At 45.9% G+C, this 27,674-nt stretch overlaps 1 protein-coding gene across 7 annotated transcripts; it reads left to right on the top strand.

Moving 5' to 3' along the window:
* Positions 1–7,216: 7,216 nt before the first annotated feature.
* Positions 7,217–16,446, top strand: LOC4341898 (cysteine-rich receptor-like protein kinase 44). 7 transcript variants are annotated; one of them, XM_066311852.1, is made up of 9 exons: positions 7,217–7,360; positions 8,932–9,522; positions 10,037–10,089; positions 11,114–11,196; positions 12,339–12,520; positions 12,732–12,933; positions 13,086–13,323; positions 13,403–13,556; positions 15,879–16,446. In XM_066311852.1, the coding sequence occupies exons 2-9, from the start codon at positions 9,019–9,021 to the stop codon at positions 16,230–16,232; spliced, it is 1,770 nt and encodes a 589-aa protein (XP_066167949.1). In that variant the 5' UTR covers positions 7,217–7,360; positions 8,932–9,018; the 3' UTR covers positions 16,233–16,446. The 7 variants fall into 7 exon arrangements, with proteins under 7 accessions (XP_066167949.1, XP_066167952.1, XP_066167953.1 ...); XM_066311851.1 differs by having other exon boundaries at positions 7,262–7,360; positions 8,929–9,522; XM_066311855.1 differs by lacking the exon at positions 15,879–16,446 and having other exon boundaries at positions 12,345–12,520; positions 13,403–13,660.
* Positions 16,447–27,674: the final 11,228 nt, after the last annotated feature.

Genomic DNA, 27,674 nt, shown 5'->3' with positions numbered 1-27,674 from the left:
TATATCGATCTAAGTGATTTATACTGTCTCGGCAAGGCGACCGATCTATCCCAATCACTTGATTTAAGTATATATCGATATAAGGATTATATATCATTAATATCTACAGCCGATCGAGTAGATTTAGTTCTGATTTGCTTATTGATATTTGCCGATCGATGTACTTATGACATTGGCTTGAAATAAATGATATGTCATCGGCACCTAGCCGATCGGCTATCATTTATAGGATTAATTGCGGTTTCTTTGTTCTATTTCTTGTTGATTGCAGCATCAAATCAACTGGCACGCTCATACACCCGAAGGCGAGTTTTGGACCTGCACTGGAGTTAAGCAGATCTCCCAGGCCTCGTGTTTTCTATCAACACGCTTTTGGCATGCCCGGTGGGACCAATTAGAAGTCAGAAATCAATCTTCCTCATGGCCGAGAAGCTGCCAACGTCGCCATCCTCGGCTAGCCCGGGTACTGTTAAAGAGACAATCCAAAGGCTAGGATTGAACGAAGTCGATGAAGGGAATATTGTGGCTGTTGATCCGGAAAAGCTCACACCTGACCAGAAGAAGGATTTCGAAGCAATGATGCAACAAGCACGAGAACAGTTCTTTAGGTCGTTCACACAGACTCGCAAGGGAACATTTGTTCAAAAGTACAAGGTAAAGGTGGTTCCCGATGAGCCGGAGACCAGTATCTCTAAGGAGGGAGAAGAAAAAAGAGTTTTAGATGGCTCGGCTCAAGAGAATCAAGGTGACGGCTCTCAGGGGGTACATGCAGTTCAAGGTGATGGTGCTCATGAGCCACAAGGAGGAAATCTTAATCGGAATGGTGAGACAGCACAAGATTTCTTCAACAATTTCCAAGATCGAGTGACTACGCCGTACACAATGCTTTGATCAATCAATCTGGAGTGTTAGTCAACACCTTGTCTAACATGATGAAGACGATAGCCGATGGGTCAATAGCCGAGCATCAAGCTGCAGGCCCGGTCTACTTGCCATGAGGTGTTTTTCCGAATTATCGATCTTTGATTACTGATGTTCAGCCGCTTGCTCAGGCAGTTCTTCCGAGTGCACTATCGGCTCAGCCGATGGCACCGCCATTGATTTCTTTGCCTGCTCCATCAGCGTCGACACCAGGTCAGCCGATTAATCCTCGGCTATTGATGAGGGAGCAGCCACAGCATAGCGGGCAAACGGTAAATCGGCCAGCACAGGATCAGGTGGCTGCTATGTTTCCACCCCTCCAATCTACTGTCAATTCAATTCAACAGACTCCACTAAGGCAGCAGGTTGTGCAGCCAGTTCAGCCAACACCTCCAGGACAACAAACTATACAGCCGATTCCGCAGCAAGCTTTGATGAATCAATCGGCTGGGCAATCGGCTGGGCACGCCCTGAATCAGGTTATTCCAGAACATTTGGTTCACCATATACAGCCAGATGGTACGGCGATGCCTCGGATTATGCCGGAGCACTTGGTGCAAAGTATTCAACCAAGTTACCAAAATTGCCAAGGGGGTAATATGAATTATCAATATCAGCCTTTTTCCCCTCAAGTTCAGTATCAGCAAGGAGGGCTAACCCAACCTCAGTTTGCTTCTCAATATAATCAGTTTGAACCAACACAGCAACAGTCGCAAGAAGCAGCTCAACAGCGACCATGGGCTGATGTAATTGCCGATGTGATGAAAGAACAATTTGGGCTTAAGCCGAGAGATACTGGGAAATTGTATCGGCAACCTTACCCTGAGTGGTTTGAGAAAACTCCTCTTCCAAACCGGTTTAAAATCCCAGACTTCTCCAAATTTTCGGGACAAGATGGTGTGTCAACTTATGAACACATTAGCCGATTTTTAGCTCAGTGCGGCGAAGCATCGGCTGTGGACGCTCTCAGAGTTAGATTATTCCGGTTGTCCTTGTCTGGGTCGGCTTTTACATGGTTTTCTTCTTTGCCGTATGGGTCAGTCAATAGTTGGGCCGACTTGGAGAAGCAATTTCATAGCTATTTCTATAGTGGAGTTCATGAGATGAAGTTATCTGACTTAACAGCAATCAAGCAAAGGCATGATGAACCTGTACATGAGTATATTCAGAGAATCAGGGAGATGAGGAACAAGTGCTTTAGCTTAAGTTTGACTGATGCCCAATTAGCCGATTTGGCTTTTCAAGGCATGATTCCTCCGATTAGGGAGAAATTCTCATCTGAAGATTTTGATAGCCTGTCGCATCTCGTACAGAAGGTGACATTGCATGAACAGAGGTTTGCAGAGGCCAGGAGAAGCTCTAAGAGGGTTAATCATGTCTGTCCTTACATGTATGGATCGGATGATGATGACGATGACTCTGAAATAGCTGCAGCCGAATGGGTAAGGAGTAAAAAGGTTATACCTTGTTAGTGGGTAAAGAATTCTGGAAAAGAGGAGAGATATGATTTTGATATTACCAAAGCTGACAAGATTTTTGATCTGCTACTCCGGGAGAAGCAAATTCAACTCCCCGCTGGTCATGTAATTCCATCGGCTGAGGAACTAGGCAAAAGGAGGTATTGCAAATGGCATAATTCTGGATCTCATTCTACTAATGATTGCAAGGTCTTTAGACAGCAGATTCAAGTAGCCATTGAAGGGGGGAAGATTAAGTTTGATGATTCCAAAAAGCCGATGAAGGTCGATGGTAATCCTTTCCCCATTAACATGGTTCATACCGTTGGTCGGACAGCCGATGTGGGACGAGCGAGAGGTTTTCGCGTGAATTCGGCTAAAATTATAAATAAGTATCAGAGGAAATACGACAAACAACAAGAGAGGCATTATGAAGAAGATAATGATGGTTTCGATCCTCATTGGAATTGTGAGTTCTTTCGGTTCTGCTGGAACGAAGGAATGAGGCTACCATCTATTGAAGACTGTCATGGGTGCAGTGATATTACAGAGAGTTCAAGCCGATCGTACAACAGAGGCAATTGGCTGAAGCAAGCTAGAGTTCCCGTTCATCAAAGGTTGGGCCCGGTAAATCAAAATGATTACTTGAAGAAAGACGAGAACGCGAAGACTCAGTGGTGTCCTTCTGGTATTTTTACAAAGAATCAGAAAAGAAGGGTTCAAAGGTTGAGGAGCAGGGAGCGCTTTCAGGAGGTCGAACAAGAAATTGGTCATCGGCTGAGGAAAGCAAAGCCAAGGAAGGAGTGGCGTGTTAAGAATCAAGTTCTTGGAGCCGATGATATTGCAGCCGACGAAGCAAAGAGGTTGGCAAAAGGGAAAAGTATTGTAACAGCGCCAATTAACATGGTCTTTACTTTGCCAGCCGAATTCGGGATTGATCAGGCCGATGTTGACGAACTGGAAGAGGAATCGGCCAAGTTGGTTCTATCACCAGAATGAGCAGTCTTTGAAAAGCCTGAGGGGACAGAAAATCGGCATCTTAAACCATTGTATATAAATGGCTATGTTAATGGGAAGCCGATGTCTAAGATGATGGTCGATGGTGGGGCTGCGGTAAATTTGATGCCTTATACTACGTTCAGAAAGTTAGGTAGAACTACTGAGGATCTCATCAAGACGAACATGGTGCTTAAAGACTTTGGTGGCAACCCATCGGAAACAAAGGGTGTTCTGAATGTAGAATTGACAGTCGGCAGTAAAACTATCCCTACCACATTTTTTGTCATCGATGGGAAAGGTTCTTACAGCTTGTTGCTTGGAAGGGATTGGATTCATGCCAATTGTTGTATTCCTTCGACCATGCACCAATGCTTGATTCAATGGCAAGGCGACAAGGTTGAGATTGTGCCAGCCGACAGGTCAATTAATGTTGCCAGTGCCGATTTAGCTCTTTGGGAGATGGATGGCCTTGATTGTTTATACGGGAAGATTTGGGTTGGAGATTTTCTAAAAGTGTCCGATTATGATATACAGCCGATTGAAGACGAAGAACCCAAGCTATTATTTTGAGGGCGTCGTGGAGGGTTCAAGCGTCTACGCCAAGGACACGGTAGATGATCTCGATGACAAGCAATGTCAGGGTTTTATGTCGGCCGATGATTTAGACGAAGTGGATATAGGTCCGGGTGATTGACCAAGGCCGACATTCATTAGTAAGAATTTGTCTTCAGAATTTAGAACCAAGCTGATGGAGCTTTTGAAAGAGTTTAGAGATTGCTTTGCTTGGGAGTATTATGAGATGCCAGGACTCAGCCGATCGATCATCGAGCATCGATTACCTTTAAAACCAGGGATTAGACCACACCAGCAGTCTCCGAGAAGATGCAAAGCCGATATGCTTGAACCTGTCAAGGCTGAAATCAAACTTATAATAAGTTTTTCAAATATCTACTGAAAACGGATATCTACAGAAAAAGTTACATCCGATTCTCCTCGGCTTTGCCGGATTCGGCGAAATTAGAACATCCAAATTTAGCTTACAAAATTGTGTTTTCGAGGCGAGAAGCTTTTTGGTAGAGCTTTCGAAATTTCTACAGGTCACATATTTCATCCATTTGAGTTCAACCTTTCTAAGGTTGGTTCTTGTGTGCTCCTAAGCGTGAAAAAAAAATCCGGGGGGAGGGCACCAACCACATTGGCGCGCTCCCCCTGCCACCTCAGCGCCTACTCGCCACAGTGGCAGGAGGACGGCGCCAGTGACTCTGGCGCCCCAAAAAGGACCATTTTCGAGATAAGTTTTTTCAGGGGTTTATTTGCAAAATAAGTTTTTCAAAAGAACCAAATTATAAAATATCCAGTCTCCGCTCCGCCTCACGTCGCCGCCCCTTCCCCCGTCCCCCCGCCCGTCTCACCCTCTCCCTCTACCTCTCCCGCTGCTGCCCGCGTCTCGCACCACCTCCTTCATCCCCTCGCGCCGCTACCTCTGAGCACCGCGTTCGCATCCCCCTCGCGAGGCGTCCCCGTCGTCCGCCTCCGGCTTCCCCATCGCCTCGCATCGTCGTCGCCGTCACTCGCCTCCACCACCATCGTCGGCCCCCAAAACATCAAGGGTGGCGGATGGCGCGGCCGCTCAGCGATGCCACGTAGGAACAGGAACAGTGCGTGGGTTGGCGATTTTGCGAAAAGGTCCTCCATTGTTTTGTAATTAGATCTAGACCCCTCATGAACAGTACCTCTTAGATGATGTTTTACGTATAGGACAATATAAAAATTGGATATTCCATGTGAAGGAGATAAAAATCGCTAGTAAGGACTGCCTGTAAAATATGGAAGACGAGGGGGTTTTTCACAAAACAGCACCCACTAACTCCACCCCGGGTCCCCCCCCAAAAAAAAAAACCTCTCTCCCGTGCTGCTGCCCACTCCCTCTCCCTCTCCGCCGCCGTCGCCGCCGCGTCACAGCAGTCGAGCGCCGCCTCCCCATCGCGTTGTCTGCCTCCTCCGCCTTCCCCTCACGCCGTCGCCTCCACCTCCGCCTCCACCGCTGTTGTTTCGTCATCTCTGAGCGCCTCCCCCCTCGCGCCGTCGCCATCGCCGAGCGCCTCGGCCTCCGCCTCCGCCACCGCCGTCGCCGGCGCAGTGGAGGCCCAGCGGACGGAGGGGCCCGACAAGCGGCTTGCGGGAGGTGAGGCTCTGCTGGCGAGGTCGGTGCAGGGCGAGTCCTCCTGTACGGCATAGGTGGAGAGCAGAGATGAGAGATGGTGACAACTGACGAGGTGCGGAGGTGGCAGTACGGGGCTTCTCATTGACTAGGACGTACTGTGAATGGCCTTATAAAATTACAGCGCATAGCGGGAATGGATTTTAAACTCTTTAGGGGTTGTCCTCTCGAGAGTTTAGAATTATTAACTGGCTATAGTTTAATTTTATCTTTTTTGTTGCAAGTTGTAGAAGTCGAACTTTAATTTATATGTTTATGGAGAGATATATCACATATTAATTATCTAATTTATATTGCAAACAATAAGGAGATGCCCCATTAAGAGTTTAGAATCGTTTCAGTGCACAATAGTTGTAAAAAGCTGCATAAAGGAAGATAATGGTTAAGCCATCATACCCTTTTTTAATTCTTTACTGTATACTGAATGAGCTACTGCAGTTGGAAGAAACTATACATTTTCAGATAATGAACGGAATGACTCAACATGATTACCAATTTATAAATCTTGAATTCAGCGATTCTGGTCGGCTTACAATAAGGAACCACACATCCGGCCCTGTGTGTTGATTTTGACAACCCCAATACTACATGCAGTCAGAATTACAGTTTTTTACACAAAGTCAAAAATACATCCGCAAAGTCAAAATTACATCAAATTACGATTGAGAAGATTATCAATGCAACAATACGGTTATAGGGATGTGGATTTTGTGTGTTAGATTTTGACAACCCCAATACTACATGCAGTCAGAATTACATTTTTTTTACGCAAAGTCAAAATTACATCAACTTACGATTGAGAAGTTTATCAATGCAACAATACGGTTATAGGGATGTGGATTTTCATCCCTCGAGAGGACATCCCCTTGTTGTTTGCATGTCATCTAATTTTATCAAAAAAATTGAAAAATTGACAACATAGATTAATACGAAATATATCACTCCACAACATGCAAGACCAAATTCAACTTCTATAAGTTGCAACAAAAATAACAAATTAAATTGAAAATAGTTATCTCACATTCGCAATTATATTTGTTATTTTTGTTATAGCTTGTGAAGTTGAATTTAAACTTGCATGTTTGTGGAGTGATATATTTCATATTAATCTGTGTTACCAATTTTTTTATATTTTTTATAACTATATAGGTGGTATGCACGAAACGAGTGGATATCCCCCGAGGGATGAAATCCCTTTCCCCGGTTATAGATGATCCATTCTGATGGCTAAGCTTAGCTAATAGCTCGAATCGAGAATACGTGGTATCATCAAATTTTGAAACTTATTGGTATCGTACCTGTCTTATTCTTACCCACACGAATGATTTTCAGTATAATTACAATTGGAACAGTTACATACTTATAAGATATTTGAGCAAAGGCCAGGATATTATATTTTATTATCTAAAAAAACATACTTATAGATATATTGGAATTCAGCTCGCTAGGTGTTTATAAGCTGGCTGTCCTCTAGTTCTCATCGGGCCATCATGGCGGCGGTCTCCCGTTCGGCGCGGTTCATGAGGGCGGCGGTGCGGGCCAAGAGCTGGCCGGTGTTCTCCAGCCGCCTCTTGCCGCGGTAAGCAGGGTCGTCGTCCGCCCAGTAGTTGCACTTGTACCTCTTCGTCGTCTCCACGTCGTCCAGCTCCCCCGCCTTCCGGGCGTGAGCCCTCTTCCGCCCTGGCTTCGCCGCCTCCGCCGCCGCAGCGCTCTCCTCGTCCTCGATCCGATCATCTTCTTCCACGAGCTGCATCACCTTCAGGTATGCCTCCATGAAGCCAGGGTCCTCCCGGTATTTCCACTTGTTGTTACTATTTTTACCGTCTTCCTCCATCGGCTCATCTGCGTAGTAGTCCACTACTAGTTCTTCCATCTCCGCATCCTGCTCCTGCTCCTCCTCCTTTCTCCCCATTTCCGTCGCCGTCGTTGAGATGTGAATTGTGATCGAGCTCTGCAGCATGAGCTCCTAATCAAGAATTAATATTCTTAGATTAGTTTTTGCTGGGAAGGGGATATATACGGTGGAGAGCCGGACGGAGTCGGTGCCTATAACCTATACGGAGTCGGAGTCGGACTAGGACTCGGCCTCGGCCTCGGCCGGCTGGGATTCTCATGTCGCCCGAATGTCTTGATTTTGGACTAAAATTTCACCTTTTGGACTTTGGGTTACACGGATAAGAGTAAATTGCATTTTTGGTGCTTTGGCTAGCTAGTGGAGTATTTATTTATTTTAGCCCCCACTTGAATTCTTTCGTCTCCGAATTAAAGGAGGAGAGTTGTACACGGTGTTACAGATGGTTTAGAATAGAGAAGATCCTCTTCCAACCCGTGATTACAATATCTTGGCTGAAATTCTTGGTTTTTCTTTTTTTTAACTAGAAAAAATGTCCGTGCGTTGCAACGGGTGAAGCCTATTTTAATCTTATTATAGTTATATTGTTTAGTTAAGATAAAATTTATTGTGGGAGTTCACTTAGATATATATATTTTTAGAAAATCATAAGCTGCAGTTAGGAGTCTGATCGTCTCAAGTTAGCATGCGAGTCTTTTTAAATATATTTCTTATATGATTCCTAGTATTATCAAAAGTGGATGATCTTAAATACCGACTCAAATATGGATATGTATTTTTAAAAGCAAACGAACTTAAGAACCGAGTCATACACGGATGACGTACCAAAATACCGGTAAAAACATTTTCAATTTTTATAATAGTAGAGATTTGGTCAAAGTTTATTCAATTCATTCAAATTTTGTTAATGTTTGAAATAATTTCGTTCTCAATTTTTTTGGAAAATTCGGTGACACCGAAATTCCTAAATTTGGGTCCAAAACATGTTTCATTCATTCACTCTAGAAGGTGGCATCGTTCACGAATTGTCTCGATCATACTAACTATTATTATTAGTATGGCATGCAAATAAGAAACATGGAAAATATATATAGTGCAAACCATATATGTAATGAAAACTTGAAAGCTATCGTAGGATAAAAAATGAACGTACGATATTTATCCACGTCACCAATAAAATTTTCACTGGTGAGTGAATCTGCGAGTAAAAGTTTTACTCGTGATGACATGAAAAAATCTCGAACGTTTATTTTTTATTTAATAGTAGTTTCTAAGTTTCCATCACATATATGTAGTTTAACATATAAAAGAGATTATATCTAAAAAAGAAGAGAGATAGAGGGAGTAGAAGCAATTTCTTTAGAGTGAAAAGAACAGCAAAGGAATATCTGATGGCTATTGGGCCGGGATGTGATAATGCCTGGGCCTCAACGCAGTCACATCCCGGTATACACTGACCACGTATACACTGACCACAGCAGCGCGCTTGGTCAAAGTCGTCTTCCACATGCTGACGTGCACACTCGCGAGTCGCCTCGAATATAGGCGGCCTCACCTCTCAACCGTCAATGGCGGCAACGGCCGAAGCGGCGAGACATCGGGTAGTTGCGGCCGCGGCGGCGTTGCGCGGGGAGCGCAACGCCATGGAGAGCAGCAGCCTGTGGGGCGTGCTCGGGCAGGCGTCGAACGTGGCGCAGCTGGTCGGCGTCGACGCGCTCGGGCTGGTCTCCATGGTGGCGCAGGCGGCGCTGGCGGCGCGCCGCCACCGGGACGCGTGCCGGCGGCTGGGGCAGCACGCGGAGCTCGTCGGCGGCCTGCTACGGGAGCTGGAGCTCGCCGAGCTGATGCGGCGGGAGGCCACCAGGCGGCCCCTCGAGCAGCTCCAGGGCGCGCTGCGGCGGTGCTACGCGCTCGCCACGGCGTGCCAGGAGGACGGCGGCTACCTCCACCGCCTGCTCCTCGGCGCCCGGATGGCCGACGAGCTCCGCGCCGCGCAGCACGAGATCGACATGTACATCCGCCTCATCCCTCTCATCGCCCTCGTCGACAGCAGCAGCAATCATCGAGACAAGGTAAACATTGTTTCGCCTTGATGATTAGTACAGATTTACAGTTCTTAGTAGTTAGTACTAGTAGTACTAATTCAGTGATTCAGCCCGCGAAAAAAGTAGTAGTACTTCGGTGAAATCCTGTTGTTTGTACGGTTGTGTTCATCTCAATTCTCAATATTGACGCTCGTTAGAATAAGGAATCGAAGCCCGTGGCGTGTTTGAGAAAAATTCTTAGCGGTAGTAGGTAGAAGCAGTGGTCCGATTGAACAAGTCTGTTAAGGTGAACCTGGTGTCTGAAATTCTGAAACTGTAATCCAACTGCAGTTAGCTACGGCCAATTTAAAATTCAGTTTCCATTCGTAGTATCAAACTTATATTTGTGCAAGGTGATACAACAAATCTGCTCCTTGTTGAACAAAAATTAAAAAAAAAAACTGCTCAAGAAGAAGGCTAATATGAACCATGGAACTTGCATTGTCCTGATCAACTGTATATCAAAATGATACCCATCGTTTTCCATATCTTTGTTTAGCAGGCTATGGATGGGGCGGCTACTGCAATCAAATACAGTTCAAATCGTCACATCAGGTAAGACAATTTTCAATACGCAGCTGTTTACATAACGTACCATTCTCATATATTGGTTCCAACATTTTATCATGTTATTTTGACAAAATGGCAGTATGGAAGGTGAAGCACGGTTGTATTGTTGATGCTAACAGCTGGATTAATTTGGTTGACTAATGACTAAAGTTTGATTTTAGACCATAGAGGCATAGAATAGAAGCAGTTCAAGCAGATCAGTGTTGGGAGCTATGTGACACGTGTTGCTACAAACTTTAGATAAAGTGTACCCTTCAGATATGTTGTGTTTGAACTTTGAATGCCCAGGCCAACTTGTCTACCAGTTATTCTGCTATGACCAAATCATGGACAAAACTATATGGTGGGCCATTTGGACTGACCTGTGATGTCCTCACATGTCCTCTGAAATTTAAGACGTGGAAGATCAACCTAGGAAGCTTGGTCCGTCATCCTAACTTGCACTGTCAGGTCAGCAGACAAGCCTCGTGATTTCGATAATAATCTCACAGAATGTTGACATAGCTTACTGCAAGGTGCAATTGGACTATGAGAGAGACAATTCAGTGGCTTGGTTTGTGATCTACATCTCTCCAAATATTTGGAAGGAGAAGAATACAATATTATTTCATGACCAAAATTCTATCTCCAAAAGAAGTTTTCTTCAATAATAAGGGGGATTTTTTGAGATAAAGATAAAGCAGACAGAGAACTTCTGTAAACTAGCCCTTCTTTCCTGCTCTCCATCTCGCCAAAAAAATAATTCAGTCAACTTGAAATGAAAACACGAGTTTATTTAAGTTTCAGCATTGATGTTTCAATAAATTTCTAACATTTTTACGCACAGTAGCATGACTCTTTTTTTTTTGTATCTTCTTGAAAACGAAATGATTGAAGCTCCTCTAGTCATGTTGCCCTACCATCAGGTCTTCATTTATTCACCCCTATCATATGAAATTGTCCCTTCTTTTCCTTTGCTAAAATCATTTATGGTTTTAGTACAATAATGGCAAAAATTTTCTACCTTTAGGTTTCCAGCAAGAGTTTCGGGGTTCACCGAAATACATGTTCAAGGAGATACTAAACTTTGCAATGCTGGGGAACAACCTTTAGGTATCTATGTAATTATTTTATGAATTCCTTGTAAGTAGTTACTCAAATATCAAAATCAATAGGCAGAGGTTTCTTTTCAATCCTATTTGAATCAACGATGTCCAAACTGTTTATATGTGCATATGTGCTTGTACCAGTACTCTTTTGCTTATCCATTATTTTGATATATCTCAACCAGATAGAATAAAATACTGCATATTATATTTTTGACATTGGTATCATGGGCCACCACACACAGTTGGAAGTAGGGGTGGGCATAAAATCACTGAAAACCGAAGGCCGAACCGAACCGAACTATCAGTTTTCTCGGTAGTCGGTTTCTCCTTCGGTTTTATTTCTCCCGTAGATCGGTCTTCGGCTTTTCCATCGGTTCCTCATCTCTAACAACCGAAGAATCCGTACAAACCGATCAATCTCTATGATCCCATTCCCCTACTTGAAAACCACAATGTCCAGGCCTTTGACCAATGGAAAAGTCCATTAATAGTTTAATACCATCCATCTCTCATTAACCCTACAGTCCATACCCTATCCTATCCAGCCCATCTGACTACCACCGTGGCCTTGCAATGCTGCTTGCAGGACTTCAGCCTGCGGCATGGCACAACATGTATGTACTTTTTTTGGCTTACTCGGTAAACCGACAAACCAAACCGAATAACTTTGGTTTGTTCGGCGCGGTTTATTGTTTTTGTTACAAACTCTTCGGCTTGGTTTTGTTGAGAACCAAATTTCCAAAAAACCAAAGAAACTGAACCGCAACATCTGAGGAAACCGAACGCCCACCCCTAGTTGGAAGGGACCTAGATAGCGGGACAAACATATGTTAAGATAGAAATAATGAACATCAAATGCAGTTCTGGTTTTCTAAATTATTTTAAAATTTTAGCTTGTTTTGTAATCACATTATTAAAGTGATACAACAACATGATTATATATAATGCATGATATCCTTTATTAGAAGTCCATTTATTATCAAAGTGAGCACTCTTGCATTTGGAATCTACCAATTATGATGAACTGGTGATCCCTGATCATCATACAAAGAAGCTCAAGCATTATCATGATATTTGATATTTTTAAGTTATATTAATGTTGATTGATATTCCATTGGTGATAAGGATGGATTTTCAATGGCTTAGGAACAGTGTACCTGCAAGAACAGAAAATCCTTGACATCGAAGAACTGGTGGAGCTTTGTACTCGTACAGAAGAGAGCTGCCCAGGATTCTCAAAGTTCGACTTCTCTCAGATTGTGCATGCTACAGATAATTTCTCAGAGAATAGCAATATTGGACGGGGTGGATTTGCTACAGTTTACAAGGTAATTATAACCCCTCAACATTATGAAATTTTTTTTGAAACCTATGCCAGCTTTGCTGGTTTTATATTAAGAAAGGAGAGAACTGTACAGGCTCAACATTATGAAATTAACATGTGAATGCCTATCGTCCTTGTATTCCCAACGAGATGCATGCTGAATTGCTGATATCTTTTGAGAGAATATTGTCTAAACTCTTAAGTAAATATGGCAGGGTCAGTTGCCCAATGGACTTGTGGTTGCCATCAAAAGACTCGATGAATGTGCAGTAAACTTTGATTTCAACAATGAATTGCAGCTTGCAAGGGTTCAGCACAATAATCTGGTTAAGTTACTGGGTTGGTGCATCCATGGGAAAGAAAGGATTCTGGTGTATGAGTTTGCGGACAGGGGTAGCTTGCAACATTACATCTTTGGTATGTTTGCACAGTGGAACAACTCCCATTTCACTGAGTTGGTTTTTCTTCCAATAATTTGTTTTAAAGAAAATTTAATTTCATTTAGATAAGCATAGAAATTGCACTTATTTTACATAAAAAATGACATTTATTGTTTCAATTTTTTTCAGACAAAATGAGAAAATCATTGTTAGACTGGCCTCAGCGAGTGAATATAATCAAAGGTGTTGCAGAGGGTCTTGTTTATCTACACAAGCTTTCCATGTTATGGATTGTCCATAGGGATTTGAAACCAGATAACATCCTCTTAGATTATAACATGAACCCAAAGATTTCCGATTTTGGATCATCCAGTTCACTGAGTTCAGAAGTTGCAGAAGAACATACAAGAAGGGTTGTGGGCACTAGGTATGAGTTTTCTGACATGTCATAAATATAAGTTTCCTTACTTGTGTTGACTTGACTGTTTTAATCTTTCTTTATTCAGTGGTTTCAAAGCTCCGGAGTATGCATCTCGAGGAGTTTATTCAGTGAAGACGGATGTGTTTAGCTTCGGTGTCTTGGTTCTAGTGATCATTAGTGGACGAAAGAATTCCATACTTTATAAGCAGAGGGATGCTATAGGTGATCTTGTACGGGATGTAAGCGAACACTCATTATTTTTATGTTCCTGATTCTCTGAGTTACTAGTCCCACATCTTAAATAACGATTTCAGGGTGCAGCATCCAGGCTGCCATTGGGCCACGTGGCACTCTACAAAATTTTCTAGGGCTACTCTGAAATTATGCCACGTGTCCTCCCCTATACATAATTAAACTGCATTCTTCTGTCCACTGAACTCTTAGGAAAAGTCAGGAGTCAATAAATCACCTTGCCTGACCCTTGTGAAGAAGTTGGATATGTAACCCTTCCGAAGTCTCTAGAAAAATTAAGATATAACATGGTTCTTCACGTGTATTTATACGCACAAACTATGTCAGTACTCACATAGTCACATATTGATTTCCAAGACCTTTGATGCTTTAACTTTTTAAGACTGGTTTTAACTTTTAATACAAAGAGTAATCTTTTAATACAAAGACTGGCTCTGCATATTAAGCTGACAATTAGAGTCATTAGCCTAAAAAATTATGCCTTACATAAATTTCGTAATTTTTCTATAGGTTGACAAATTCTGTAAATTGTACTAATTCAAAAGACACGTCTTCTAAAGTATTTGTTCAAGGTACTTATAGACGCTTAAACAAGTTAATCTTTCATTAGCAAAACTTTTTTCAAGTTGAATTATAATATACAGCAGAGAAGTATGGCTATCTAAATGCGGTAGAGAAGAATTAATTAGCCATGCATACACTAATTAACCATATTACTCTATTTGTTGATAATATTGCTCTAACTATGTTTGATTGTACCTATGATTAGCTTGTATTATTTTTAAGATGGGGGAGTATCGTATATGAGACTACAGAGAGGAGTAGGTGACACTAGTATATTAGCAGAAGAAATTTCTCTTAGAGAGACTTGTCAAAAACTATATCCTTTAGTTTTCGGTCCACTAATGATCTAATCTTACCAATTAATAATAGGTGTTAATTACTCTGTCTAATGGAAGAGAAAAACAAAGGTTTGAAAGCAAATAGGCAAGTACTATACATAATTTTTATACATAATTTTGCTTTATGTATTAATTCTTTTACAACGCTTAAATCTTTACATAAATACAGTTATTACTATAAGTTAATCGTTCCTCAATCTTTTCAAAATTCATTAAATAGGTTCTTCTAAATCTACTGCATTTGAAACTCTAGACAACAACAACAATAATTTTTCTAAATGAGTAAATATATCCTAGCTATAAGTTGGTGTGCCGATGGTGCGCCAATTTTCTAGGATATGGAAGCAGGGAATTGGGAAAGGATAGGGATGTGAGATTGTATATTTGTTTCTAATTTTTAGGGTATTTAGTGTAATATTGGACTATTCTATAAATTTGAAAAACATAAGAACTAAAGTAAGAAATATGAGGGCCCGGCATGAAAAATCAAGAATATCTCTAGAGTTACTTTGCATTATAGGATAAACAAATTTGAGATATGCTAGCTCATCCTACGTGATACTTTGAGGAGGGTCTTGCACTACGAACGCCCTAAGAGAGGTGGTATAGCTATAGTTTTCCAAATTATACATATGAGGCTACGAATTGTGACATCTAAATGGTGTACTACTCACAAAAGAAGATATGGAGGCGTGTCCCTCTCCATTCACATGTGGCTCTTCAAATAGTGTGTGAACTATGTGGCCCTCTCGTAGTCATGAGTCATGACAATATTTTCGACTACTGAGAATATAAGCAAATATTGGGAAAAAAAGAGAGAGCGTGGTAGAGATACAAATGATAAGATTTTTAACCATCGAGGATTTAATAATGTAAAAGTAAAATAAATGAAGAGAATTTAGAATGTTATACTTAGGCCGAAAGAAAATAAAAATATGGGAAGAAGAAAAAGAACAAAATCATTTCCCTTTTTTTTCATAAGCAGTTAAAAAAACAATCCCAACTGTTAGTGCTATTATAAGAAACCTCTAATTATTATAGTCCCAAACAATTTTCATATAAGACTTCACCTTTTAGCCTTATCTTATTAATAATAATTAAATCGACCATCAACCAACATATATTTGACATCATTTTTTTCCTCTGTAATTTAAATATTTACAAATATAATGTTTACTCAGACTTGTAGGCATAAAATTAAAAACTGCTAAAATATCTCTTTAAAATTTTACGCTTTTACGAATAACAATAAATAGTATATATAGTATTAATATGGTTTGCTATATGGATGGTGCGCTAACGGCGCACCAATTTTCTAGTTATAAATCTAAATTGCAACATTTGATGCTAAATATATTCAAATATATGTGTGAATTATATTAAAGGATATATATACATATTTTTCAGGCTTGGCATATGTGGAGGGACGGAAGGTTGCATGAGCTTGTAGATCCATCATTAGGGAATGTGTATGAACTTGATCAGATAATTCGGTGCACCCAAGTGGCATTGCTCTGCACCCAGGAAGATCCAACAGTTCGGCCCACCATGCCGGATGTCGCCGCAATGCTGAGTTCTGGAAGCGTGATCTTATTAGATGATCCTAAGAAGCCTTCTGAGCTAAGTAATGAAGTCGAAAAAGGTGGTGACGAGACATCTACATGTATGGATCAATCAAGCCAGACAATAGATATAACCATTACAAGTTCAGCTCCAGTGTCAACTAGGGTTCGGATCATTATAGACCAAGAGATAATTTGATGTCAGCTGGAAAATAATTCAATACTCTAGCAAGCAGTTGACATGCAGATTCCATCTGGAGGGCTCATGGATCACCCAATGACAATGAAGCTTGTCAATGTATATGTACAGTATATATGAAACGCACTATGATAGTAGGCCTAATTTGTACTCGTTTGTTTCATATTATAAGCCATTTAACTTTTTCTTTAAATCAAAGTTCTTTAGGTTCGACTAATATGTTTGTTTGGTATTGAAAATGTTAGTATATTTTTCTTTAAGCTTAATCAAACTTAAAGAAGTTTGACTAAACAAAGTCAAACGGCTTATAATATGAAACAGAGGGTGTAACTGCATATTTTCACACCCTCAGTGTCACTGTGTCAGGCCGCATTTTAGGCTGCGGCGGTAATCGGCTGCAGGCTTCGGCCCAAAACCATAGAACCCATCAAGGATTCGTAGCCATCACAAAAGATCAGCGAAAAGGCTATCACGCGAGGGGTCGCGCGCATCGTGCGAGCGATCAACCATCTTTCCTTCGTTTTCTCTTTTTGAGCCTGTTTTATGGTTTCCTTTTTTTCCAACGTATGGGTTGCGCGCTCACACTTTGAGTCTATCTGGGTCATCTTTGGGCTGAATACCGTTGTTTTTTTTAATTGAATCTGAAATTTTTATTGTTAGAAAGTGGCATGTTTCTTGTGAAAGTTTCTATATCATCAAAATTTAAAAGTTTAAATATTTATAGAAATTTTGTATATAGAAAGTTTATACATGAAAAAATTATCTACATAGAAGGTATATATACATATAGGAAAATATATCGATATAGAACAAAGTATCTACAAAGAAAGTTTGTACATAGAAAAAAGTTGAATGGGAAGTTTGTATATTAATGAAAAGTTTGTACATTGATATTTGAGTACTTCGTATATGATTTTTTGGACGGGCTAAAGATCTGCTTGTTGGGCTCATGGCCTGGAAAGGAGGAATTGCTTGTTGGGCTCATGCTTGGAAAGGAAAGAAAGTGCACGTGGAAGGAAGATTAGGTTGGGTGGGCTGGCTTGGCGCGGGTGGAGGTGGAGCGATCGCGTTCGCCTCCGGTGCCCGATTGATCGCCTATCGGAAATTCGGAATTGCTTATTGGAAGGATATGGGATACGTCGTTGCGACTTGCGAGTCGAAATTGCTAATCGGCGCAGGCGCAGACGCACTAGATAAATAAGTAGCGCGCGTTTCTGTTTTGGCCCATCATTAGCCAGGCCTAAGGCCCAACCACACTTTTGACTTTTTTGTTTTTCTTTCTGAAAGCGCCGACGCATGCATGTGCAGGAATTTTTTTCTTCCTGAAAGCGCCGATGCATGCATGTGCTAGTATAGATAGGAATTAACGCGAAGGGGCAGTCGGGCAAGTGAGGCAAATCAATCTACAGCTTAATTAACGCTATAATTCTTCATTATTAGTTCTAATTTTTGATTAGGTGTCGTGATTAACATGAGTACTCATATCTGAAAACTTTCAACCCGTTTTTTAAAACTTTAAACTCAAATTTGAAAATTTTAACTCGAAATTTTGAAACTTTCAACCTAAATTTTGAAACTTTCAACTCAAATTTTCGAAAACTTTCATCTAAAATTTTAAAACTTTCAACTCAAATTTTGAAAACTTTCAACTTAAAATTGAAAACTTTCAAATCAATTATTTAAAACTTTCAACCTAAATTTTAAAACTTTCAATTCAAATTTTCAAAAACTTTCAACTAAAAATTAAAAACTTTCATCCGAATTTTCAAAACTTTCAAATCCAAAATTGAAAACTTTCAACTCCAAATTTTTTTTAAAAAAAAATCAATTCCTATTCTAGAACTTTCAAGTCCAAAGTTCAAAACTTTTAGTTTCAAATTTCAAAAGTTTCGACTCCGAATCTAAAATTTAAATCTTCATGTTAGCTAGTACTGTATTTATTAGCGTTAATCATGCAATTAACTCTAATCACATTATTAGTATCAGTAGGAGGGGGGCACTTACACGGGTTGAACGTAGCAAAAGGGAAATGACTCCTAGTCAGCTCCACGCGCTCGCGACTTGATCTTCTGGCGCAAGCGCGCGCTAGGAGCCCCCCTTGCGAGTAGCGACACTTCAAAATTTTGCAGTTTAGTCCAGCTGTTTGAATCGTGGTTTTCACATATTAGCGCCCACGCCTGTTCGACGAAGAGTCTCAGAACTAGAGTTCGTGCGCGTGCCAACTCCAAACATTCGACGGTTTCCATGGTCGTGAAGGAGAAGGCGCTGGAGGTACTCTCCGCAACCACAGGACGCTTGCCGCCGGCAGCTGGCGTGGAACGTGGGAACTCATCGATAGGCGGCCTATTGCGCTCGCCGGCGCCTTGCCGAGAAACTCCAGAGCGCGTGGTCGTGGTCGCGGCCCTCTCGACTCTCGTCAGCGCTGCTACAGAGACAATCGCGCGCCACTGCTGCTGGCGGCCGTCCAAGCTCGCTCACTGCTAGTCCAGGACGCGACCAGCTCGCGCGTTCTCCTGCCCCGGCGCCGTTTGAAGTAGCTAGGCGTGCGGCGCGGTGGCGCGGTGCCCCCAGTCAATGATAGAAGCGGAAAGCCTCGAGGTGGATTTCGCACGCCGATCGAGCCGCCCATGGCACTCTCGGCAGGGTTCTAACGCGGCGGCGGCACATCTGGTCCGCGTGGATGCGCTCGTTCTAGCCTCCGTGGCCGTGCAACCGACGGTACGGTGGAGGCATATGCTCGCCGCTATTGCTGGCAGCAGCCACCGTCTGCCGACCATTCGACGCTGCCACACGCACACGACCGGCTGTGTTCGCTCCAGCGTGTTCCCAACCGAAACAGTGCGCACGAAAAACAGAACAATCCATTAGCGTGTGATTAATTAAATATTAGTTTATTTTTAAAAAAAATGAACCAATGTGATTTTTAAGCAACTTCTGTATAGAAAACTTTTTTATAAAAAACACACCGTTTAACGGTTTGAAAATCGAGGAAAACTGGGTAAGAACACAACCCACAAGTCCTCACCGTCGTCGCCGCTTGATTGTCCTTAGATATATATCTTAGCGGCCCTTGTGCGCGGCAACGCTTATGCCGCGAAACCTTTGCATGCTGCCGCTGCGAAGACGGAGTCCGGAATTCATTGAGACATACCACATCGCACCGCCACAATATTAATTGGCTCCTTCCTTGAGAGATCTCACGGGACCTAGACATGCCATTTCTAGCTGCTACATGTCTGCTTGGTCAGCTCAAGCTCCGCGCCTCCGCGATCGATCGGTTGCATCAATGCATGCATGCATGCACGTACGCCACTTCGCTCGGGAGCATGCTTGCCGTGACACGACTATCGTGGAGCGGCTATGGCAATCGAGCAGGCTGTGGATCGGACATGCATGGCACGCAGCTGGTTGGCGTGGACGCGCTCGGGCTGGTTTCCGTGCTCGTGGGTTCGTCACAACGCCGGCCGCGCCATACATGCCGGCGCCAGGAAAGTCGACGATGATGCATGGTCCGTTCCACGCCGTGGGCCAGCTGGTCGGCGGCGCTGGCGGTGCGCCAATACCGGGGACACGTTGTTCATGCAGCTTGCACAGCAGCTGGACCTCGCTGGCGCGGCCTGCTGCACGCGGGAGCTTGAGCTCGGCGCCGAGCTGATGAGCACGGCGGGACCGCGGGAGGCCACCAGGTGCCAGGACTGCGGCTATCTCCACCGCCTGCTCCTCGGCGACCTTGGCTGACTGGAAGTAGCCACGGAGAGCAGCCATTTGCACTACCGGAAAAAGTATTTTTCCCGACGTGGGGGTCTTATTTTCGCAGGCGGACATAACATTTAGAGCCAAATGACCGCCTACAAAAATATAAATTGGGGTGAAATTTGATGTATGCCTGCGAAAATCTATTTTCACAGGCGGACCAATTAAGCGGCGCCTACGAAAATGATTTTTTGCAGGCGCCACTTAATTGGTCCGCCTACGAAAATAGAATTAAATATAAATAGATTTGCGGGCCCTAATTTTTTTTAAGTCCTCACACCTCTCCTCCCCTCCACACCTCTCCTCCTTTCCCCTCCCCTCACCTCTCCTCACCGGCCTCTCCCCTCCCCTCTCCTCTCCCCTCCCCTCACCTCTACTCTCCCCGGCGGCAGTGGCGGGCGGTGGCGGCGGGGGGCGGAAGCGGCGAGGAGGAGAGGCGGCGCGGTGAGCTCCAGCCCTCACGATAGGCGCCGCCTCGGAGCGCATGCAGACTATGCCACCAGCACCACCACACAGAAACAGCGAGAGCGCGTCCACGCCGATCAGATACGCCACGTTCGACGCCTGTCCGTGTCCGAGAGCGCCAACACTACTAGAAAAAGCATTTTTGCAGGCGGCTAAAACTAATTTTCCCAAGCGGGAGATAGGTCCACCTGCACCACAACGATTTTCGCAGTTGGGGCAACGGCCCGCCTGCGAAAAATGGAAGGAACGAAAAAAAAATCGCCGGCCCACGCCGGGAGCCGCCGCCGCCGGCCTCCCCCCTCCCTCCTCCAGCCAGATATGGGAGGGAGGGGGGAGGGGAGCCGCCGCCGCCGCCCCGCACCGTCGCCGCTGCCGCCGGCCTCCCCCCTCCCTCCTCCGGCCAGATAACGCTCATGGCACCAAACCCTCGGCAGGGAACTCGAACGCCGCGCGCGACGCATCCTGATCCACGCGGATGCGCTCTCGGTCTGGCTTCCGTGCCCATGCAAACGAGTAAGCGACAGTGGTCGCGGCGCCGCGCACGCCAGCCAAGTAGCCAACTGCCTAGTGCCTGGCCCGGTCATCCCTTGTCCACGGCGCCGTGGTGTTGGGGCAGCGCGCGCATGCCCCGAGTGATTGTTGTGTCCTTGGAGCGTACATAGCTGTGTCGAAATTCGGGTGCATGCGCATGTCTCGCTGCACTGCAGCAATCGCCGCCGTTGTCGTGGCCGTGTGCGCAGGAAGGAGGGTGTATATGGCCCTGCAGCTGCATGCATGCCGGCCACCGCCTTGGTGACGGATGACGCCAGTCATCGAGACACCGCAGCGCGCGCTGGCGGTGCCGCCACATGCCACTGCTAGCTGTTGCAACGCCGTACGTGCTCCGGGTCACCCACGTACGCCGGTACGCCACGGCGCGGACGTACGGTCCACGGTCCAGTCATGCATGTGCAAACAGAAATTCGCATGGTCGCCAGCTCTTGCATGCGTGTGTTCCTTCACACGTATGGATGAACCGCGGTCGTCACCAAGTACTATAGCATTTTAAATTTGAATTGCGACCTTCTTTTTTGTGTGTGTTCTAGAGTGTTCTAAAAGGAAGAAAATGCATATACGGTAGTACACACGAACCATGGGTATAGCTGGGATAAAGCTGACCCATGCATAGTACGTACTACTCGCGGTAGAGGTAGACCGCCCTGACTCGCCAACTGCTCCTCGCCTCCTCCCTCTTCGACTTCGTCCCGTCTCGTGTCAACTCGCAACATCTGATCCATAACATTGTACAATGCAGTAGTGTGTGGTATTTTCGCCGCCCTTGTGTCAGGACTGGTTTAATTTGCTTCTCCTCACCGTGAGATAAAGCAGATGCGAAACACCACCCCAGATTTATCTCAAAGCTCCTCTTGTCTGGTGCGCTCCTTTCCTCCTCAACTCCATTCTCTCCCCATCTCCAACGTGCGCCGCCTCATCTCTCACCATGCCTCGCTACGGGCTCATCGCCGCCGTGTAGATGGAGGGAGTCCTCGAGGTCCATCCCATCGGGGGAGTTTTCAACGGAGCCGCGACGGCATACTTTTTACACGTATGCACTAGCTCTAGCTCTTTTCTTGGGTGGCGTACTAGTATTTTTCCTTGTGATTTGGGGTTTGGGGGTGTTTTGTTCTTGTAATCTGGGGTTTGGGGGTGATCTCTTGCATCTGAGGTTTGTTTTTGGTTGATAATGATTTTGGTACGTCCTTGTTCCAGCTGCGGTGCACAACTTGCCGTGAAGCTACCGGTAAGCAGATCTGCCTCTACCCAAGATAGAGCCCATGCCCGTTCTACTTGCGTGGTAAGAAGGAATAAGTTCACTTTAGGTCCCTCATCTTGACGTTGAGTCTGAATAACTTCCCTAAACCGTAAATCCGGGTATAACACATCCCTCATCTTCCAAAACCAGCGCAAATATAGTCCTAAGGCAGTATTGAAAGTGGTTTTGGGTGACGTGGCGCTGACGTGGGACAAGAAGCAAAAATAACCACGTGGGATCCATATGTAAGTGAAATAGCTTAATGATCTGCACCACCCTGAGAATGGCGTGATCGTCGTCACTGGCCATGTCGACAAACACACAAGTCGTATGGTTTGCCTTGTCATCCAACTTCACCCCCACCACCTCTTGGGGCAGCACGTTGTCGATGTGGTGCACATTCGTGCGGCAGATGGCGCTGCCCTCCGGCGATGCCGTGACGGCCTTGGAGATGACTTACACCTCCTCTCGCCCCCTCCCTCTTCGATTTCGTCCCGTCTCGTGTCGACTCGCAACATCTGGTCCATAAAGTTGTACAATGAAGTAATTTGTGGTATTTTCACCCCTTGTGTCAGGACTTGTTTAATTTGCTTCTCCTCATTGTGAGATAAAGCAGACGCCAAACACCACCACAGATTGATCTCCAAGCTCCTCTTGTCCGGTGCACTCCTTTCCTCCTCAACTCCATTCTCTCCCCATCTCCAACACGCGCCGCCTCATCTCTCACCATGCCTCGCTACGGGCTCTTCGCCGCCGTGGAGATGGAGGGAGTCCTCGAGCTCGATCCCATCAGGGGAGTTTTCAACGGAGCCGCGACACTTTAGGTCCCTCATCTTGACATCGAGTTTGAATAACTTCCCTAAACCGTAAAACCGGGTATAACGCATCCCTCATCTTCCAAAACCAGTGCAAATGTAGTCCTAAGGCAGTATTGAAAGTGGTTTTGGGTGACGTGGTGCTGACGTGGGACAAGAAGCAAAAAAAAAAACCACGTGGGACCCATATGTAAGTGAAATAGCTTAATTATCTGCTCCAGCCTGAGCATGGCGTGATCGTTGTCACCGGCCATGTCGACAAACATACAAGTCATATGGTTTGCCTTGTTGTCCATCTTCACCTCCACCACCTCTGGAGGCAGCACGTTGTCGATGGGGTGCACCTCCGCGCGGTAGATGGCCCTGCCCTCCGGCGATGCCGTGACGTCCTTGGAGATGACTTACACCTCCTCTCGCCTCCTCCCTCTTCGGCATTGTCCTGTCTCGCAAAATCTGGTCCATAAAGTTGTACAATGCAGTACTTTGTGGTATTTTCACCACCCTTGTGTCAGGACTGGTTTAATTTGCTTCTCCTCATTGTGAGATAAAGCTGACGCCAAACACCACCCCAGATTGATCTCAAAGCTCCTCTTGTCCGGTGCGCTCCTTTCCTCCTCAATTCCATTCTCTCCCCATCTCCAATGCGCGTCGCCTCATCTCTCACCATGCCTCGCTACATGCTCTTCGCCGCCGTGGAGATGGAGGGAGTCCACGAGCTCGATCCCATCAAGGGAGTTTTCAATGGAGCTGCGACGGCATACTTTTTGCAGGTATGCACTAGCTCTAGCTCTTTTCTTGGGCGGCGTACTAGTAATTTTCCTTGTGATTTGGGGCTTGGGGATGTTTTGTTCTTGTAATCTGGTTTGGGGTGATCTCTTGCATCTAAGGTTTCTTTTTGGTTGATAATGATTTTGATACGTACTTGTTCCAGCTGTGGTGCACAACTTGCCGTGAAGCTACCAGCAAGCAGATTTGCCTCTACCCAGGACCGAGCCTATGCCCGTTCTACTTGCGTAGTAAGAAGGAATAAGTTCACTTTAGGTCCCTCATCTTGACGTCGAGTTTGAATAACATCCCTAAACCGTAAAACCAGGTATAACGCATCCCTCATCTTCCAAAACCAGTGGAAATGTAGTCCTAAGGCAGTATTGAAGGTGGTTTTGGGTCATGTGGCACAAGAAGCAAACAAAAACCACGTGGGACCCATATGTAAGTGAAATAGCTTAATGATCTTCTCCAGCCTGAGCATGGCGTGATCGTCGTCACCGGCCATATCGACATCCACACAAGCTGTATGGTTTGCCTTGTCGTCCACCTTCACCTCCACCACCTCTGGGGGTAGCACGTTGTCGATGGGGTGCACCTCCGCGTGGCAGCAGACGCTGCCCTCCGGCAATGCTGCGACGGCCTTGGGGATGACTTACACCTCCTCTCGCCTCCTCCCTCTTCAACTTCGTCCTGTCTCATGTCGACTCGCAACATCTAGTCCATAAAGTTGTACAATGCAGTAGTGTGTGGTATTTTCATAGCCCCTGTGTCAGGACTCGTTTAATTTGCTTCTCCTCACCGTGAGATAAAGCAGATGCCAAACACCATCCCAGACAGACACCAAACACCACCCCAGATTGGTCTCGAAGCTCCTCTTGTCTGGTACACTCCTTTCCTCCTCAACTCCATTCTCTCCCCATCTCCAACGCGCGCCGCCTCATCTCTCACCATGCCTCGCTACGGGCTCTTCGCCGCCGTGGAGATGGAGGGAGTCCTCGAGCTCAATCCCATCGGGGAGTTTTCAGTGGAGCCGCGACGGCATACTTTTTGCATGTATGCACTAGCTTTAGCTCTTTTCTTGGGTGGCGTATTAGTATTTTTCCTTGTGATTTGGGGTTTGGGGGTGTTTTGTTCTTGTAATCTTGGTTTTGGGGGTGATCTCTTGTATCTGGGTTTTTTTTTGTTGATAATAATTTTGGTACGTCCTTGTCAGCTACGGTGCACAACTTGCCGTGAAGCTACCGGCAAGCATATCTGCCTCTACCTAGGATTGAGCCCATGCCCGTTCTACTTGCGTAGTAAGAAGGAATAAGTTCACTTTAGGTTCCTCATCTTGACGTCGAGTTTGAATAACTTTCCTAAACCATAAAACTGGGTATAACGCATCCCTCATCTTCCAAAACCATTGCAAAGGTAGTCCTAACGCGGTATTAAAGGTGGTTTTGGGTGATGTGGCACAAGAAGCAAAGAAAAAAACCACGTGGGACCCATATGTAAGTGAAATAGCTTAATGATCTGCTCCAACCTAAGCATGGTGTGATCGTCATCACCGGCCATGTCGACATCCGCACAAGCCGTATGATTTGCCTTGTCGTCCACCTTCACCTCCACCACCTATGTGGTCCATGTGGACAACACGTTGTCGATGGGGTGCACCTCAGCGTGGCAGCTGGCCCTGCCGCGCCAGCCTTGGGGATGACTTGCACCTCCTCTCGTCTCCTCCCTCTTCAACTTCATCCCGTCTCGTGTCGACTCGCAACATCTGGTCCATAAAGTTGTACAATACAGTAGTGTGCGGTATTTTCACCGCCCTTGTGTCAGGACTGGTTTAATTTGCTTCTCCTCACCGTGAGATAAAGCAGACGTCAAACACCACCCCAGATTGATCTTAATCTGTTACTCTCGGTAGACGCGGCGGCGCATGCATCTGGCCTCCGTGACCATCCAACCGACGGTGGAGGCGCGCCTCTGAGCTTGCTGGCAGCAGCCATGCATGGAGATCGTAGCGAGAGCAACCACCGTCTTCCAGTCATTAATTCGTCGTGCCCGGCACGCACGGCCAAGTCCTCACCGTCGTTGCCGGAGTTGTCGCTGCGCGTTACTTGATTGTCCTTTGCTATCTTCGCCGCCCTCGCGCGTGTGCGCTGTGCGCGGCAACGCGTATCGGCGTATGCCGCGAAACCTTCGCATGCTACTACCGATTTCCTTCCACGAGAGTCGCGCGAGAAATAGAAATGCCAGTTGTTATCTGCTGCAGCCTGCATGCGCTGCTATAGTGGTCACGTACGGATGGTCCAATGATGCATGCAAATATGCAAATGAATAAATGATCGCCAGCTTAAGCTCCATACAGGGTTGCATGCATGCATGCATGCACGCACGCCGCTTCTCTGGAGCATGCTTGCCGGGAATCCATCTCCATGCTAGCTTGCCTTGTCGACACGACTATTGTGGAGAGGCTACGGCGAGCAGCCTGTGGGCGCGCGCTTCGGCAAGGGCTGCGTCGGAGACATGCATGCATGGAGCGCAGCTGGTCATCGCAGACGCACTCCAGCCGGTGTCCATGATCGTGGTTTCGTGCCAACGTCGGCCATGCCATGCCAGCCGGCATGTCGCGACCATGCATGGTCCGTTCCACGCCGCGGCGTGGCTGTGGTTGGCGTGGACGCGACCGCGCGCAGCAGCCGGATCTCGTTGGAGGCCTGCTGCTCGCGGGAGCTTGAGCTCGCCGAGCTGATGCGGCGGGAGGCCACCAGGGAATGGATCGAGGCCCCACGAGCAGCTCCTAGGTGCACTGCGCGTGGCTACCTCCACCGCCTTCTCGTCGGCGACCTTGGCTAGATGTAGCCACGGCGAGCAGCCTTTGGGCCCTCTCGGGTAGGGGCAGGCGTCGAACATGGCATAGCTGGTCGGAGTGGACGCGCTCCGGCCTCCGGGCCTCTGGCTGGTCTCTGTGGTGGTGCTGGCGGCGCAGTCTGCACTCCTAGGAGACGCCTATTGTGATGGCTGGAGGTGGAGCTCGCCGGTGCCGGATGCATTGGTTTAGTTTGGTTGGTTACTATGTGCGCCTCGTCGTCCGCTGCTGTACGTAGTGCCGTCCGCAGTCAGGGAACGCCTCGCGTCGCGAGGTGGTGTTTGCAGGTACGTCGAGCCGCGCGCGCGCCCATGGCAACCTCGTCAGGACTCGAACGCCGCAGCGCATCCTTGTCTATGTGGATGCGCTCGATCTAGCGTACGTCCATCCGCGACATGGAGATAGTACCGTCTGGCGCCAACTGGCCCCGCGCCAACTGCCTAGCCTAGGCCGTTCATCCCTTGTCCGTGCCGTCGTCGCGACGGCGCCGCAGCGCACGCTCCGTTGTGATTGTTGTGTCCTTAGAGCGTCAGCTGCATGTCTCGCCGCCGCCGTCGCGCGTGTGCGCGGGCACGCGTATGTCCTGATCCTGGCATTGGGGGCGACGGAGTACGCGAACGCGAGTCATGAACACCAGACACCGCAGCTAGCGTGCCGGCGCCGGCACAGAATCGAGACATGTACTCCTAGATGCCTAGATGGTTGCATGACGTACATGCTGCATGCGCATGCATGGCATGCATGCGTCCACGTATATATGAAATCCTCGTCATCCACAAGTAATACTAGACTACTGAAGTTAGTATAAGAGTAGCACTTTAAATTTGAATTTGTGTTTCATCTAGTACGTTTACTCTACTTTTTCTGCGTGTTCTAGAGTGTTCCTATCTAAATACACGAGGCACTGACAGCTGGGGCTCCAAGCGGGGATTGCGCGGTGAATGGTAAAAAGAAAAAGCTGACACAACACAAGCCCAGTACAGTACTTGGTAGCC

Source organism: Oryza sativa, chromosome 6 (assembly GCF_034140825.1).
Source record: "Oryza sativa Japonica Group chromosome 6, ASM3414082v1".
Lineage (NCBI taxonomy): Eukaryota > Viridiplantae > Streptophyta > Magnoliopsida > Poales > Poaceae > Oryza > Oryza sativa.
The sequence above is the reverse complement of the archived record's forward strand: the minus strand, read 5'-3'. Positions and strand labels throughout refer to the sequence as shown.